Genomic DNA, 18,658 nt, shown 5'->3' on the forward strand with positions numbered 1-18,658 from the left:
GGTTTTATAACTCCACGACACAGATCGGAGCTGGGCAGACTATCGCTGCAACACCACGACCGGTAGCTACTTTTTAGGCCATGCTGGACGCAGACCATGCTCCAAGATAACGAACCACAAACACCGCTGCCCAGAAGGACAAATCCCACCCGCAGATGACTGCTGCAGAAGGAGCTCCATCCCTAGGGACGCATCCACACACGCAGCCCCCATCCCACAGCCCACGAGGAAGGGATTCAACCCAGCCCCGTGAGTCCCACCTTTCCCAGCTCAGCCACGCGTTTCGGCCAGCTCGGAGCAGCTGGGGAAAGGGGAAATACAGGAGAAGAGTGAGGGAAAAATAATGTGAGGAACAGCCTTGAGAGCACTGAGGAGGAGGAGAGGAGGAAGAGGAAGAGGAAGAGGTTCTCCGGGCAGATCAGAGACTCCCCTGCAGCCCGTGGGGAGACATCGGTGGGACAGGGAGGGGTGTGGGGAGGAAGGAACAGCAGAGTGGGGCTCCTGGGGACTGACCGTAACCCCAGTTCCCCACCCCGTGCTCTACTCAGAGGTAGTAGAGGAGCTGGAAATGAGGGAGTGAAATCGAGCCTGAGAAAAAAACGGGAGTTGGTGGAAGTTGCTGATTTCGGTTTTGTCTTTATTTATTACCATCTAAACGCATTTTAATTGGCAGTAAATTAAATTAATTTTCCCCAAGTCATGTCTGTTTTGCCTGTAACAGTAACTGGTAGAGTGACCTCCTGGTCTTTACCTCAACCCATGAGCTTTCTCACCCTATCTTGTCCCCCATCCTGATGAGGAGGGAGAGGGAGAGAGTGGCTGGAAGGGTATCTAGGCTGGCCAAGGTCAACCCACTGCCTATATATTAACAATATATTCAAGTTGTCTCTAACGAGCCTTAAATATTCAGCTGCTCTTCCACTAGCCATGTCATGACAGCCTAGCAAACACCCATCTGTGTCCCAAAACCCTGTCTACCAGCTAGTCCAGGGCAAGCCCGAGCTTCCCACGGACAGCGATGCTGCGGATGCTGCCTTGCCGTGTCTCTCTGGAGCAAGTGCTGGATTTGTGTCCACCTACAAATACAGGAGGTGAGGATCTTACTGCTTTGAATATAATAGCCAGGTCCTTATTTGATTTAATCAAACTCTAAACAAGTGCCTAACTTGCACTGAAGTGCATCAGTGAATGATAAGAGTCTTCCCATCTATCACATCCTTGAGCATTTAAGAAGCTGAATTTGCAGATTACTGACTCAGTGGATATAAACAAAACCTGTGTAATCAGGGGAAGAGGGACAATTACAACTAGAGGTGACCATTCAGTGTAGATTACCTCCTTATAAGCTACAGTTTCCTCTCTTCTTGTCTATTTTAAATTGCTCCCTCATATCCCACTAAATCTTTCTGAATTGATGTTCCACATTTACACTGTTGGAGTAAAAAAAAAAAACATCACCAAATGCTCAACAACAAACACAATGAATTAGCAGACAAAATATCACTTGGGCACTGGGGCTGCATATTTTCTCGGGATAGCTGCTGTCTGTGTATGATATACACATCCAAACAGTTGTGGTTTACTGTGCATTTTTCTTCCACTGCTGAGTATTCAATAAAAATACATTGTTCTGTATAATTTTTTTACTGATCCTGCTACATCTTAATAATACACAAGCTGATTTATTGTCTGTCAAGCACTAAAAAATGGTTTCTGTTCACCACAACAGTAAGCAAATTTTCTTCATATCTTTAAGATAAGATCAGAAACGTAAAGCACTAGTAGTCTGCAAACTACACGTACTATAATATTAAAAGGCTACTTTTAAAAATTTCCAATCTATTTTTGATTAGCGCTTTGCAATTTTAAACTATTCATTTTGTGTGTGTTATATACAGCCATTTAAGTGGCTAGCAAAATCTACTTTGGCATGGGAAAGGAAAGGAGGCAGAGCTGAGCCTTCCAACAACTGCAGCTGGTGTTTAACGCTGCAGGGACAGGTGAATACACTGAGAACAGAACAGAGCTCAGGAACTGCATAGTGCTCACAAGCTCACACAAGCATGGAAATACGGCTTCTACACCACTCCAGCTAAATGGCAACACAAGGAAAGCATGATCAACAAGCCACTAAGATTGCATCCCCATCTCTGCTTTAATTCTGTGTGCTTTTCACATACAACTATATTTTCATATATATATACAAGTACACACTCTTTTATATATATTTATATACATGTAGACCAATATACCTTTATCTGAACAATCTGCATGTGCAAGTCAGAGAGAAAGTGTACCTTTCCGCTATGTGGAATAATAATCTCGTGAGCAGGTTGTTTCTAGGTTGGACTTGACCGAGCAGATTGCTGTTGTCACTAAGTGACATTCTTCCACTGTACAGCAATCTGAGGTCAGTGTTGAAAAGGCTAAGGTCTCAAATGGCACTGACTGTACAAATGTTCTTCTCGTTTTTTTCAATGCTAATCACTACATGCTTTCCTATAACTTCTGTTCTAAAAGACTAAACACCATCTTTAAACTTTAATACTTTGTATAAACATAAATATACTTGAAGTATCTAAGTACACTTAAATATACCTCAAGAACTTACATTAATGATGCCTGCTATAGATAGAAACTTTAATAATACTCAGAAAAATACTTTGTTTCATGCATAGTCACCCGCCAATAATCTAATGTGTCCTATTATGCAAAAAAGCTAACAGAGAAAGCATTTCAGTTTAAATTTCTGCTCACAAAGGCTACAGAGCTACAGTTCCAAAACCAGGTTGAGTAGTTTGGTCTTGCTTTGTGCATAGCAAGGGGATAAATGAAAGCCCACCAGTTTACACATAACTACAGTTAGCCTGCTATGGCCTGCAGCAGAATCCAGCTTTGGAAAAAAATGCCTGATGTTTGGAACTACATCAAAATCCTTTATTTAATTTTTTTTTACAGTGCACACATCCTCCTGCCTGCACAGATAGGTAATGGCTGGCTAGACCTAGCCCGTTCCTAGAAGTCTCAAATACTGGTTACTGCCTCCAGCAAGGCAACATGAACCACCTAACACAACGTGACAACTTTGCATTAGAAGGAGCAAGAAGTTTGTAATACCCCAACTGCAAGATACTAACCACCTCACAGCTGGAAGGAGGGAACTAAGGAGATGCAAAAGGACAGTTTTAAAGATCTCAGAGCTGTAGCTCACGTGAGCTCTGCCCGGCTCTTCTTTATATAAAATGACAAGAGGCTATTTCAACCACCATTTCTGGTTTCCCAGACTTACAGAAAGAACGTCAGAAAGTCAGCAAAATCTTTTTATCCGAATGTCCCTTACCAGGCAGTAAGAGTTGTCCACGTTCTTTCTCTGCATCACCTCGCTGAAGCTCCAGTGGCCCTCCCCCTCATTTTCTTTAACCTTCACAGACACAGTAAAAACAGCTCTGGGCGCCAAATACACCTCAGGTCAAGGCCAAGCTGGCCCCGGGGCCACCCACCACTGCCTAGATGGAGTGGTTTTTTGAACACACATTAAAAGCTGTGAAGCAAATCACATGCTGTAATTCCACAAAAGGGGAGACAAGCATAAACAACAAGAAAGGAGCTTTTCCACTTTTGAAGATTATTGCAATAAAGACATTTTTGGAGGCGGAAGCAGATGCTCCCAACATACATCATCAGAAGTATATCTTTTTAGAAAATATAAAGATTTCTCAAACATAAAAGGAGCTGATAGCAATCAAAGCTATATTGTAGGGGCTACTGTTGCTGGGGCCACACCACTGGATTCTGAAGCTCTCTGAAGTGGCATTTTTTATTTTTGTCCTCCACTTTAATACTATGGTAGTACTAGACAAAAGCAAGTGCATAATACTCCACAACCTTCTCCCCAGCACTACTAAGAGCCTACTATCAGCTACGTTAAGAGAGGGTTTATCAAGAAAGCAAGCAAGAGGGAAAGGAGAAGAAAATTCAACCAGAAGACTGTGTTGCTAGATAATAGTTTTAAGAACAATCTAACAATCTGAATACTTCAGTGATTGGAAAACGTAATTATAGAATATGTGTACGAGAGTCTGAGCTGCTTTTTTGGAGACATGATAGAAGCAGCAGGTCCTGAAGAATGAGTGAAATTTCACTTCTATGTTATATTTCCTTCTTTCATTCCCCATTTGAGGAAAACAGAAAAAGTTCTGGGAGATTGAAATGCTGGAAACTACTGTTCTTCTCTGTCATCCTCTTTGGTAAATGAGGTTGTCACATGATCAATACCAGGCCCAGGACATGAGAGCCACTTTTTGTGTACCCTCCCCTACACCTTAATGAAATGACATTTGTGCACAATTGCCGTATGCAAAACACAAACTCAAAAGAAACAGGTAAGTGGGACTCAATACTTTTTTTTTTTTTTTTTTTTTAACATGAAAGCACCCTATTCTAACCACACTAAATTTGCAGGCTGCTCTTCTTTATCATCTGGTAGAGAACAGAAATAATTCTGCTGGTGAGAATGTAGGTCTTAGCAGGGGGACTGCTCACCGTTGGCACAGCTTGTCGAGTATGTCCACAGCACGCCAACTCTTGATGACTTTCCACACCCTATACCTGGAGAGAAGGTCTCCAGCTTAGCAACCAGGCTACTTCTGATCTTTTCTGCACCACAGAAAGCTGAGTTCTGAACAAAAAGTATCTCTCTACTCACTTGCTTTCTTCCTTACTTCAATTTCTCTTAACAAATGGGCATGCACAATGACTGCACAACATGTGAACTTTCAACAAGTAGACCACTGCAAGCAAATGAAACAGTGAAAACAGTGTACTGTAAGGGAAAGATAAATAAGGAACAAAAAGTGAAAGACTTCTAATATGACACTTTTCCAAAATGTGATCCTTACGCCAAGCAGAACACATTGAATTGTATTCCAGTGCAAAGTTATAGATGTAAGGGTGTGCCACACTTCTTACGCACTGCTAAGCACTGATTAACAATTAGTTTCATTATAAGATGAATTACCTTCTCTCCGCAGGAGGAGCACTATCAGATGCTTTGACAGTGAGAGCATAGGATCGCCCCACTGACAATACAACTCCTGGAGCAATGGTGATAAGGCCTGTTCGGTCATTGATGATGAAGTCTCCCTTATCCCCAGCCAAAATTTCATATACTATCTGTCCATTGGGTCCCTCGTCCGCATCTACAGCAGTGAGCTGCAATTCAAAACCAGAATGTCAGCATGCATGGTTCAGTGCTGCATTTTAATAGTTTTTTGTAAGGCAACTCAGTAGGGGTAGAGGAAGTAGTGGGATAACTTGAACACCTGTAACATATGCAGTAATTTCTAATTACTGTACAACAAGGACACCATTTAAATGAAATATAATATGTGTAAAAACATCACAAAGCAGAAAAAAACTGCTTACCTATGATCACAAGCAAATTATTTTAAGATACCAAATAAGAAAACTAATGAAGACCAAGTTTACTCTCTGTGGACTGGAATTTATAACACTTCCTATAAAGGGGGAAGGGAGGAAGAAGATGCTTATTGTTTTGCAAATGTAACGAGAGGATCGTATTTAATTACTAAAAGTACCCGTTCCTTTCTACACTTTTCAAAGTAACAGCTTTGTTACTGCCCGCAATTCTAATAACCAGACCTTGCATTACAAGCCCTCGTTGTGTGGAACTGGAGAACAACGCTTGCATTACTCACGCCTGCATGTCTCGTATAGGCAGGCGAGTGGAAGGGAAATGGCAGCTGTTCCCACATGGACACACGCGTAGGAAACGCAACCAGGCACATCACAGACGTGCAAGGCCCATTTCACATGGCAACGTACCACCACCTCCCTGAAAGGCTGTGCTTGCAGGGGCCATCTCACAGCCGTGAGAAATGCAAGGGGGAACCTACTTCTGTACTAGGTTGCCTCTGCACCATCTCTCTACTGGGACTGTGGTTACTCTCGCATGTAGTGTTTTTCTATATAATTGTACAATTTTGATTCTGAGCATGAGAAAATCTAAGGCCTAATATTTTAGAACGAAGCTATAATGATGAATGTAATGAAATGACGGGGGGTGTTATCTTGCCTCGAGGAAGGGCAACGGGGTTATCCCACTTCTGTAGCATGCCATGCTAAATCAAACATCTACACACATGGCCAGAAAACATGGCTCGGTAATCATATTTGCTTGCTTTTAGCCAAGTGTCAGGTACCAATGACTCTTGACTGCCATGCGATAAAGCAAATAACTAGCAATCTGAGATTTCAAAGCAAACCCCTGACATAACCCAGTCAGAAATATGCATCCATACCTCAGTCACACCAGTTGACAGCCCCATGTCCTAGCTAAGCCCTTTCACCTCTCCTCTTCCTTATACAACACATACAACACAAGTTATTCTATATACGACATAGACAGCAAACTGCCCACAGTGCCAATCACTTGACTTGCACTACTAGGATTAAAATTACATCTTAATTATCACCATCTTCAGAAAACAAAAAGCAGCACAGCATTCTGTTACAGGTTGAATCACCGAGGCATCACCAAACTGCACCAATACCTCTGGACTTTCTAAGGTGAATTTCTTCTTCCCATAGGGGTTATTTTGCTGATAGACACCCCGGTTTCTCAGTTGGCTCTTAATTTTATATGACTATCTGTTACCTCAAACAGCGCACGGGATGACATGAAGTGGGATGAGCAGTACTGGAACATCTAGGAGGCCACAGCAGGCAGTGGTGGCACTGCCTGTGCACCCAGCTGCCCGGTACTAGCACCGGTGGAGTGGAAATGAGAGGGAAGGATGGCACAATGGGCTCCTGCTGCTCCCAGCTGCCACCGAGCAGTTGGAGGTGGGAAAGGGCAAGGGGAACCAGCAGGTACAGAAGCAGAGCCCCCCCCGGGATACACAAAGCGGTAAGAAATCCCAACCTCAGAAATGATTCCCTGCAGGACTCCTAAAGTGAGGATGAAAAAAACAGAACAGGCATGCAGCTTCTTGAAAGGTCTCTGCTGACCTATCTGCTTTGGTTTTCTTGACACAAACGCTCGTGCCAGTGGACAGCACTGCACGTAGGATTGCAAGTCCAGGATAGAAGGATAACACATGATGACACAAAACCTTAGTGATGACTGCGAAGCCAACAGCAGGATCAACAGACATTATCTCAGGCAGGGCTAGCCAACACAGCAGGCTAAATGTCTGCCTGCCAGAAACCCTCTTCTCATTCCTGCGACACTCTCAGTTGACAGCATTGCAGACAGCTGGAGGAACTCACTGAAGTCTCTGCTACGTTAGGATATAATGTAATCTATAAATCAATATAACATCACAGTCAACCTTCAGCAGGTCACAGCCTTTCAGAGCTCTACCTGCAACTTTCAAATCACCTTTGCCCATGGATAGCTAAAGAACAGGAAGAGGAGAAACCAAATCTAGCAACTAGAACAAGAAAGGAGATGAAGAATAAAGCCCAAAGCTGTAATATTCAAGTTAATCCCATTTGCATACAACATTAAACACCTAGGGGAGTATGTGAAAAACTTGGGGATTTATAGCATAATCTTGATTCTTTATGCACACAGGCTCAGCGAAATACAAAATTTAATGTAAAAATTCAAAAACTTGCTCAAAACCCAAGAACTAAGGCCACAGTAGCTTAAACAGAATAAATTAGCTGAAACGCTAAAAGATAAGTGATTTAAGGCTGTTAATAAAAGTGGGGTTTACCTTCTTTGCTAGGAGTACAAGCTACTACTGCTTTTAGGGACTGAGATACTTTATGGAGGACCTACGTTTTTAAGATGGAATAGGTTGTACACAGTATTCATCGACTGAAAAACATGTTAGTTAATTTTCTCCTGAAGTAATCAGTGTTCCACTTCTTTCACACACAGCACAGTGATCCAAAGCAAATTTCCAACACAGAAGTATTTAATCTATCTAAACTGATTTTATTTTAATTTCTTTGTCATAGATGCTTCCCTCCAACAATGCAAACTGATCACTGTTGTGTTAGAATGAACAAATCTTCTTAATTCATCCTCCTATAGTATTTTGAGACATACTGTATATTGAACACAGGATAAACACTTGAAATACCTCAAAAAATCTTGAAACAGAGATCATCTCCTCTTAGAAGTTCAAAAAACCAAATCCGTGTGTTATTTTTTGAGAACATATCTATCTCATTTCTCATTCTACCTTTTTCTTTTGAAATTCTGAAAAAGCCATCCCCGGAAGACTGTACTTTTGGAATGTGCTTTGCATTCCACCTATATGATGTCTTAATATATCAATATATTAATTTGCAATGGTCAGTCTCAACACACCAAAACTCAGCATATAAAATTGACTTTCTGCACCCTCCTAGAGCTTGGAGCTTAAATCCCTCTCAAACTCCGCTTCTTTAATCACTCATTCTATAGTTTCTATACACAACCGAATGTGTTCATTATTCTTGCAACGAGTAACTATCAAACCAAGTGACATAGTTAAGAAAAGTGCTGTAATAACCTTTTCTACTGAACTTCAGAAGTAGCACACACAAAAAGATAAATAAAGGCTTTATGCAAAATACAAGGTTCTAAGTATTTAATGACAGGATCTGGAACAAGGCCAGTTTTTACTGTGACAACATGAAAAAAGAAATTAAGTGACTACACATGTACACAAATTAATAAGTTAATTAAACTTACAAATACTGAATGCTTGAAAAGCTAAGTGATTTGAATAACGTTTGAGGGGGCATAAGCAGGAATCAAACCCAGCATTAAATGGAATTAAAGTTTAACAGGTGCCTTAACATATGATTATATAAATTCTGTCTGCAGCTGTCCCAGACTGATAGAACTTATTATTTAACAAGATTTGAGAATCATGGTCTAAAATATAGAGAAGTAAGTACAAAACAAGATTTATTTTACTTTTCTAAGAAAGTTTTTGCATCCAGCATATCAGCGTCATTATATTATCATTTCATCTATTGAAAGTTTTGGAAAATAGGTGCCTATTCTGCTGCAGCAAGAAGTGGTTTTCTTGGAAGGAAAAGGAGATTTACAATGATGGCCTTACAGCTTACAAAGACACATCCTTGGTCACTTTTATACTTGGAGAAAACTGGGCTTCAACATCTGACCCCCAACCTCTCTGCAGCAACACTCTTAGTGACCTTGCCCTGAACAGAGAAAGTGATTAAACCAGCCTTTCCAGTAGCCCTATATTTTTCAACCAATTAAACAGTTCAGCAAAGTTGGTCTGACTCATCCTGACCTAAAGGGAATCCTGCAGAAACTGTGAGTCACCCCGGTTCCCCTCCCAACGGCTGTCCCTGAAATGAGTGTTCCAGTCAGGCTCCTGAGCCACACTCAGTGCACATTCCAGTTGTAGAACAGTGTCAAGGAAATGGTTCGGCTGCTCTCGGGAGCAGCACACCAGTGAAGAGCGCTGGGCTGCCAGAACTTAGATGGCAGACCTCCTCATCCCTCAGGGGCTCAGCAGGACAACTCAGCCAGTGGTTGCACTAGGAAAAGCAGTCACGAGGTTCTGTGTGCCGGGGGTGAACTGGATTGTGATGGAGGTTATCCTGAGCCCGAAGCAACAAAATGTAACACTAACAGAGTAGGTCAAAATACCGTTTCAGTATCTTCAGATTAAGTCTCTACTCATTATTTTTACTTGCGTATGTAGGTACATTTACTGAGCAATGCAAACATAACCCAGTTCTGTTTTCTGTTTCTGCTAATAATGTTTACTTTGTAGATGGAAATTAATATGCTGATGGACTGAAGGCAAAGGGTTGCAAATAACCACATAAATAAAACATTAAATGTGGTTTGGAGATGACTTTTACAAAGATTTCTTCTAAATTGTTCTGTGGCTTTATAGCAGGATGCATGTTTAAGAGCTGTAAACCGTGAACACATGCCACACTGCAAATATGCAAACATGTCTCTAATATATAATTTAGTATGTGTCTGTATGCAAGGATGGCTTGAGTCACATGTGCGTGTGTGCAGGGAACGAAGAGAGACAAAGTGATCCAGCTCTGAGAGGCCACATTTGAGGTAACAGCAAAACAGTCCCAGGAGTATTTATTTAATGGCTCTAAGTAAAATTTGCCCCCATGTACAACAGAAAGTACTGTTACTGCTCAAGATGAATTCTTCTGTGAGCAACAGGTAAGTGACAGAATCTTTACTGCCTGCAGTTTTACCATGTTTTATCTTTTTGCTTTCACTTCTGACCTTCAGCATGATGGCCATTTATGCCACGATGTGTGATGGCAAGTGCTCTGCATAACTAGGATCTGGGGCAGGACCTCCAAATTAACTTGCACTGGTCATTTTAGGCAGTATTGTTTCAGCTCACACAAGGTGAACAGGTAACACACCAATTCATTGCATAGCTTATTTTCCATTTTCAATCATGGAGTTATTTAATTGTTCTTATCAGAGAGCCCTTGAACATGGGTCATACCTCTGCAACAGGAAATAAGGTAGAAATTAAGATACACAGATAAATTAAAATAAGTCCTTTTGGTTTCATGCATTTAAAGCAGAGTAAGAACAGCATATACTTCTTAAGGCCAGTTCACAAGTTTTTCTGTAAAGAGAACATACACAAAATCTCTTCAGGGGCCAAGGCAGTCTTTGACCTTCAGGCAAATTTCCACAAAGTCTTAAGTGGGTAATGTTTTTTGCCATCCTCTGTCCCTTCTCACCGCTCTCATTTTCTTGCTCAGTATTCTCTGTGCCCTGCATAGTTTATGCTGCATATAGAAACGAGAGATGTCTAAAGAAACAGAGTGGATTTAAATTACTTATGTGAAATATTATTGCAATTACAACTGCATACTCCAACTACCAATGCGTAACTAGTTTAGAAATCTGAATCACAGGAAGAAAAGTACTAATAGAAAAGTGGAAAACAGGATAGCAAAATTATTATAATATAAAAAAGATGGAATTAAGTACTTTAATAGGTTTAATATTAATCAGTCTTTCTAGTGATTATTATTACTTCCCCCCACATTTAACTGTTTTAAATGACAGATTTCTAGACCAGCTATTGTGTCTCTCAGGGAGCATGATAAAATACCTATAAAAGCAGAAGGAAAAATGAGGTAAGAAATTCTCAAGCTGAAAGAGACGGAATATACAAATATTTAAGCTTAACTGAGAAAATAATCTCCTCAACCAAGGCCTCCAACAATCTCACAAGTACTCAGAGTAGACAACTGAAGTACAAACTTCCCAAACCAATTCTGTTTTCAACACCCCAATGGTACTGCCACCCCCGGCCAAGAAGTCAGGGCGCAGATTTCATGCTCCGCTCTGTATCCCCAGAAAGTGGAGGGAGATCATTCATCTAAAGGGGACAAGCTCCTTGGTCATGATATCCTCCAGCTTTCTGAAAAATACCTAAGCAGCCATGCAAAGCTGCAGCTAAAACGTACAACCCGAAGGCAAAAGGCAGATTACCCACCACCACCCGGCTCCCAGATCAAACCAATGAAACTCAGTAGCACACAGATTTGTTTCCACTGTTTTGCTCAGTTCTTTTAAAGGCAACTGGGAAAGAAGGGAAATGCCTTGCTCTAACCACCAAGGGGGGAAAAAAAATGGGAAAAAAACCCTGAATTGCACTTGTAATATTTTTTTTTTTTTTCCCTGTTCTTTGTGGTGATTTTCAGGCAGAGTCTAAGGATTTTTTAATTTACTTCTTTTTTTAAGAGTGCACCAGACAGCAAACACAATGATTAACTAATATGTTTGGGGTTTCTTCCCAGGTGTAAATTCAAAATAATTTCCCACAAAATGGGACAACAAGCAAATACAAACTGGAATTATTTGTACATTTTCATGCAACTGCACTCAGAAAAAAAGAAAATCTTAATCTCTTATTACCCCCAGGATAATAACAGCAAAGTGACAACTATTTGAGAGCACTTACACTGCTATGCTAGAAATTTACATTTTTGTAGGAAGATGACATGCTTCGTAAAAGAAATACTTTCTTATAAGTCTGAGAGGTAAGTAGAAGCCAGTGCTTATGTGTAAATGATTATGAGATTGTACAGATTCACTGAGATCACTGTTCTTTTTGTAACCTACTTTCTCTGATTAGAGGAAGTAGTTTTTACAGACTAATCATATCTGACCTGGGTCATTTTCCTCTGGGAACTATCACAGCTGATCATCATCTCACAGCAGAGAATCTCAAAGACTCTTAAACCAATGATGAGATAAGGTTACAAGAGGAGTTTCCACATACAGAGAATACGATATTATCAAAATCACTCTATTAACAGTCAAAAAAAAAAAAAAAAAAAAAAAAAAAAAGGTCTGTTTTCTATTTGAGAAAATAACACCCACCTCCCTGGCCTAAGGAAACCCATGGGTATTTGTGGCACCACAGACTTGGTGGCGACTCATAACTACACAAGACAAATCCTATTCCTCACACTCATATAACACTGAATGATAGACTTGGCGTCTGCAGCCTGGGCAAAATAACGAGGTGAGGAATTTCCCAAATACCCCAGCAACCTGAGATTACTGGCATTGTCACAGTATGCATAAATCTCAAGGTAACTCAGCCTTCTTTTATGTCAGTAAATTTATAAACTCAGATCATCTGGCAACATAAGATTATTGAAAAACAAACCTTCTTCCAAAACATCCAGAATTTTCTACCCTCCATCTCTGACCACATTATAAACTCGCATAGTCTGAAAGTAACCACGTGTTGACCTTGCTGACAGAAATATGGAGAAAGGAAAAAACCTCACTCTTGGAATTCCTACATTTTCCAAAATAATTTTAATTTTTAGCAAAGGCAAGTTGAAGGCCTGACTTCCTCACTACTCATTTCCAACCTCACCATGTCATTCTAGAAGGGACCTGTTCCAGATCTACTTCAGGCATCAGCTAAATTCAGATGCTCTGCACAATATTTACATCTGAACTTTTCTTCTTACCATTTCTACCCTTAGGCTTTTTCGTCCTTCTACTGTTTCTAATCTGCATAATTTCATTGATCCGATCACTGCTCTTTATACAAGCAGTTACACAGCATCAGTGTGAGAAGGCAAAAGGTAACTTCTGGGGTGGGTGGCGGAGGAGCAGGAACATAATAGTCTCTCAGACCAAACCTGCTCACAAAAAAGCAATTTTGTGCCCACTAAGATAACTCTGATGGCACAGGCTAACACCGATGGCTTTGCAGAGTCACCCTCTTGCATTTTCCCCAATCGAACAATTTACTAAGGAATTTGTACTCCTGCTTTTTGCACGCCTCCAGGGTCTGAAAATATTTGCAGTTGAAATATCAGAAAGTATAAACCCTCAGAACATCACAGTCTCTTTGAACACAGAAGTACTTAAGCATTGCAGCTGTTCTAGAAAAGCACAGTAGCTGTTCTACATCATCCCAACTCTCATAAACACAACTCAGGCAGCTCAGAGCATCCTTAAGGGCAACTTTGGGTACTGAAACTATTCTTTTCACACATACTGCAATCTCATTTAGCAACATCTTCTGCCTCATGTTTCCTGGCACATGCACCTTTAAGACAAAAAACCATTTAGATACTCAGATACGTTAAATCCATTGCACAACTACTTTGCCTGACCCCTGGTACAACAAAGGCCATGTGACAACCCTAATGATTTATTTTTTGAGTAGACTGCTTGTGCTTTAGGAAAAAAACCTGGATTTACATTTTTTCAGCTTTGTATATATCTCTGTACCTTAACTATCAAGTGAATTTATTGTACTTACAAAATCCACATGTTTATACGGGGAGTTAGGAGTTTGTGAGATGTTGCAAATACAGCTTCTGATTCTCTACCTGTACAGTTTCTGAGCTCTACCCACCTTTTGCTCATTCAGGACAACAGTATTTGGTCTCCCTTTATTTGGTCTCTTTTTTTTTTTTTTTTCCCCCTCCCACTCAGCCTTGTACAAACCTTCAAGAAAGTGAATTACGTTTAAAACTTTTATCCTTCCCTCAAATCTTGCTGAAAATGTCTCCATGGCTCTCACCAAACCATTTAAGCACTTGTAGCCCAGACTGATTAAAAGACAAGAATAACATTAACGGAGATCTGAAGATAGTAAATGCAGTAAGTCAACACAACTCAAATGGTGATATGCCGGAACAGACACTGAACTCTCTCATAATACCATAATCCTCCAAATGCTTAATTGGTTATATTTCAGAAAATAGTATTTTATTAAGTCAGCTGATAAATTATTTTTTTTCCCAATACTACCACTGCCTTCTACCATCCTTGAATGCCTACTAACAGCATCTTGTCTTCTCATCCATCTAGACTGGAAGCACTCAGAAGCATGGCTGTGACCTTAGAAGAATTACTACCCAAAAAAGCCTTTTTTACATTAACTTCGGTGCAACCAGGATTCACCTCCAGACTGCACTGACACGTAAATCAGTGCTTGGAAACTTTAATTAGAACTGCTTCCCTCTCTGGGCCTGTGTTCAACACATTTTTCACTGATCATTTGCTCTACAAACAACTGACTTCGACTCCTGTAAAAACCAAAAGGTTTTACGACACGGTCATGTTCTACGGAATTATTTACCCATTCTCCCAAAATGTTTTATTTCAATATCCCACTAGTACAGGAGAATATTTTTGTCTTTTGAGATTTTTCAGATGGAGAGGATTTGTAAAACTTCAGATCAAACAGCTGAACTACAGCTATATGTCTGATAGGCTTATCATGTGGTATTAGCAACTTTTAAATAGCTATGTAACTAATGAAGCAGATGGAGATACAACAAGCTTCATTTCTAGCTGCTTTCAGTGCATTTTCAATTTGTATTAACAAGACCATCTACTGCTAACAAAGAGTGACTTAACAAAGCTAAAAAAAAGACCTGAAATTACCTTTATAATGCCTTCCCCAGGCTTCATATCTGTATAAACCTTGACGTCGTATGATATATTGGAGAAGGTTGGGGTATTATCATTTGCATCAATCACCACAATATTGACTGTCACCGGGACACTCTCCTGTACACCATCAGAAGCTGTCATCTTCAGGGTAAAAAAAAAACAGAACAGGAACATATTTTAATGGCTTGTTCTTAATACAATTCCAACTATGAGAAAACACAGTATGACAACTAAAAATCAGCATTTATTTTTGTCTGCCCTTATTACAGGAGTCTTCAGCCGATCTTGAGTGTGCAGTGTGCAAGACTCAGGGCAAAAGCAAAATGAACCAATGCCTTTAAAAGACAGACTGCGTCAGATTAGAGGGAGAAATGAAAGGGAGTAACTGTTTCCCGGGTTTGGGGCTGGGATGTGAGCTACAGGCCATGGCTGGAAGGGCAAAGCCCGTCCCCAGCTTGCACTGAACACCCTCGAGCAGCAGGGCTTGGCCACAACAGCTCACGAACCTGTCTAACACCAACATTCTCACCTGGGCATGGCCACACACAGGAGCTGCTATACGTATGCTGAACCTCAAAGACGGCATTTTAAGGTGAGAGGTAAAGAGCTAGAAGCCTTTTTACTCCATGGAGGAAATCAGAGCTCTACTTTCAAATGCTGAATGGACAGAAAATACAGAGGCATTGGCTGGGAACCCCTGCAAAAGAACAGGGTTTCCCTACAGCACAATTGCAAATTACTTTAGGGCTTTTAAGACAGTTACTCACAGACTGGGAAATACCTAAGGGAGTATTAAATACATTTAAGCTTTTTTAAATTTTTTTTTTTTTTTTTTTTTTTTTTTTTAATACAGCTGGCTGTGGTTTATGTTAGCCTGCTTCTTTATTTTGTACTAAAGCAAAGCGGAAAGGCCATGACCGGTGTCATGTCCAAGAGCATTTAGCTTACCGAGAAGGTGTAAAACTGCTGGACTTCTCTGTCAACAGGCTGCAGCAGGGTGAGGTAGCGGGTGATGCCAGTTGGAGTCACAGTGAAAAATGTATTATAATCGTTCAGAAAGAGATGGAGCTGGGGATCCTTGTTCTTGAAACAATATTATAAAAAAAAGCATTTTATTATAAATTCATATATACCATTAACTTTCCAATTACTCTATGCAAGTGCTTGTTTTAGTTGAAACCTAAATAAGCAGAAAGTACAAATACTGTGACTAACCGAATCTACAAAACTGTAAAAAAAAAAAAAAAAACATGAAAATGTAAAGAACTGCTGATCTAAAAATCTAATCTTCTTGATGAAGAATGTGTTAAAAATACACTTTAACCTATAGAGTAAGTAAACCCAATGGTAAACAAATACCTGTAGCTGCTAGTTTTAAATGATGATTTTTTTTTCCATTAAAACAATAATTTTTAAGCCAAATATAAATTACCAATATAAGAAACAAGATTCAAGCATTTGTATTCATCCATATTAAAAACAAAACAAAACTTATCTTGATTAATGAAGCAATAAAACAGTTGGGTTGATGCAATGAAAAAAGATAGTAATATGTGTTGAAGCATATCGTTAATAGATGATGTTCATAGATTCTCTTTATGTGTTGAAAATAATCAAGATATATTGATGCAGAATTATGAATCCCTCAGCTGAAGTGAAAACAACAGTAAAGAAACTGCAGTATAAATTTCAATAGGAAGTAACATTTTAAGGTAAAGTGGAAAAATAAAAAGCAGGTCGGGGCATTGCAAATTTGTTACTCTTGACTTCCCTGGGTAGCCCGCTGGGCACACAGGTTTCAGGCCTGGGTACCTCAGTGTATCAGTGGGCGAGCACCAAGAGTGGTGCTGCAGTTCTAATGCTGCATGCAAAATCACGCGAGGACACAGCGAGAGGGTGATGCCACACGAGGGATCCTGAGCAACCACTCGGGAACTCATCCGTCCATCTCCATCCTCTCTCCTTGCATGGCTGGCAGGTTATAAGAGTGCAGGGAAGAAGAATTAAATGTTCCCTTGGGAGAAAGACTGAAATTTATTTGGGGGAAATGGAATCCCAGCTATCAGAGAAGGGGAGGGATTTTCTGCCATGGACAGATCAGAAGTTATCACTGTATTCACAGGGAATAGAGCAGATTAATTAGAGTCCAGAACCTCCAGCCAGTTCCTTCCAGTGGGAATTTAGCAGATGGATACAACACAGTGAAAGGGCCATCTAGCCTTCAGTCCTAACCCTGCCGTCTGCTGGATGCCAGCACAGGGCAGGCAAAAAGGGCTTTTAAGCTCTGTATGCCCTGGTGGTTCTGAAAAGTCCCACAAATTAAGGCACTTTTCTGGGATGTCTGTGCTGTTGAAAGGACAGGAACATGAATCGTGACCAGGATGAAACATCTCAACCTCTCCCTCCATCTCTTTAAAGATGTTATTGAGTTATTAAACTGATTAGACTGCAAGGATAACTCTACATTACAGTTAAATTTTAAAATAAACTATATTACCTTTTATTGCCTGCAGTATTCCAACAAACAGTTCTGTGTCCTTGTATGTAGTCTGGTTAATTTAACCTGACTTAATGTGCTACTCTCGGTCATTAGTTATTTAGTTTATTTCTGTTATGTGAGGCGAGGTTACAAAAGAGGAATGCAAATGTGATTGGGCAAAATACAAAAGCTGGGAGACAAGTCGCACAAAACCCTGTTTTGAACTGCCCCAAATAATGTGGAGGTGAGGAACCAGAGGACTAACTACCACCATAAATAAAACGTAATAGAAAATCCAGTGGCTGCACAAGACATAACTTGGAAATTGTTTTTACCAGCTACTTTCCAGCATAATTCTTCAGAACCCACCCCATATAGGATAGGACACAAAATGCAGTCAAGAAATAGATGAATTCAACAAATCATCCAAAAATTAGCATTACATTCTTCTTCTCTGAACATTTTTTCAACCTGAATCCAAAACACTTCTAGAAAGTTAACTCCTACCCTGTGATTATTGTCATTCCTACAGAAGTGAAAAAAGAAGAGAGACCACTGGAACATTCACCAATCCCTACAGTACAGCAGGCATGAACACGAGCTAACTCTGACATGCACTAAGTGTCATAATGAACAACTATGAGGACAGATTAGTACAACAGAAGGAGAAAAAGAAACTTATTTTAAAAATCCAAAATACTCTAAAGCACACATTTTGGAGGGCTAAAATTATACTATTTAAATAAGAAACCATTTCAGTTGCTGAAAGATACATGAAAGAAATATCAAAGTGTTCCAAATGAGCAGTTTCCTATTGCCTAAAGCTTTTCTGCAACTATGCCAGCTTTCAATAAAATTAAAATTTGTTTTACAGCTAGCAATGCAAATGGCAATCTCTTTTTTTTCCATGAAAAATTACAGAAGGTAATTGCCAATAATTGTTCACTGTTTTGATACTATAAAGTCAGTACAAAATTTAATTTACAAAAACCCTGGTTAGCTGTTACAGTTCTTGCTTGTCATGCCATTTTGAACACTAATAAACAGTATTTTTTTCCTAATTTGTTCTTGAGAAAAAACAATGATGGAGATTCCACATGCTCCCGAAGTAATCTATCCTATTCCTTGGCTATTCTTGTATTAGAAATTTTATCCTAATGTGTAAGTTAAATCGCCTTTACTGAAATCAATGCCTATTTCTACTACCTTCCATGCATGTCGGACCTACAAAGCAATTTATT

At 40.0% G+C, this 18,658-nt stretch overlaps 1 protein-coding gene across 14 annotated transcripts in view; it reads right to left on the reverse strand.

Moving 5' to 3' along the window:
* The window catches only part of PCDH15 (protocadherin related 15), an 862,106-nt gene that overhangs the window by 174,165 nt on the left and 669,283 nt on the right, over window positions 1-18,658 (reverse strand). For all 14 annotated transcript variants that reach the window (XR_006165419.1, XM_042793586.1, XM_042793412.1 and 11 more), the window contains 3 exons: window positions 15,887-16,021; window positions 14,930-15,079; window positions 5,018-5,211 (listed from right to left, as the gene is read on the reverse strand). Coding sequence is in view for 13 of the 14 variants with exons in the window: in XM_042793586.1 (XP_042649520.1) it covers window positions 5,018-5,211; window positions 14,930-15,079; window positions 15,887-16,021 (479 nt within the window). In the remaining variant the exon portion in view is untranslated. The remainder of the gene's footprint in view (window positions 1-5,017; window positions 5,212-14,929; window positions 15,080-15,886; window positions 16,022-18,658) is intronic.

The sequence above is a fragment of the Tyto alba genome, unplaced genomic scaffold (genome assembly GCF_018691265.1).
Source record: "Tyto alba isolate M040663 unplaced genomic scaffold, T.alba_DEE_v4.0 Super-Scaffold_1, whole genome shotgun sequence".
Classification (NCBI taxonomy): domain Eukaryota; kingdom Metazoa; phylum Chordata; class Aves; order Strigiformes; family Tytonidae; genus Tyto; species Tyto alba.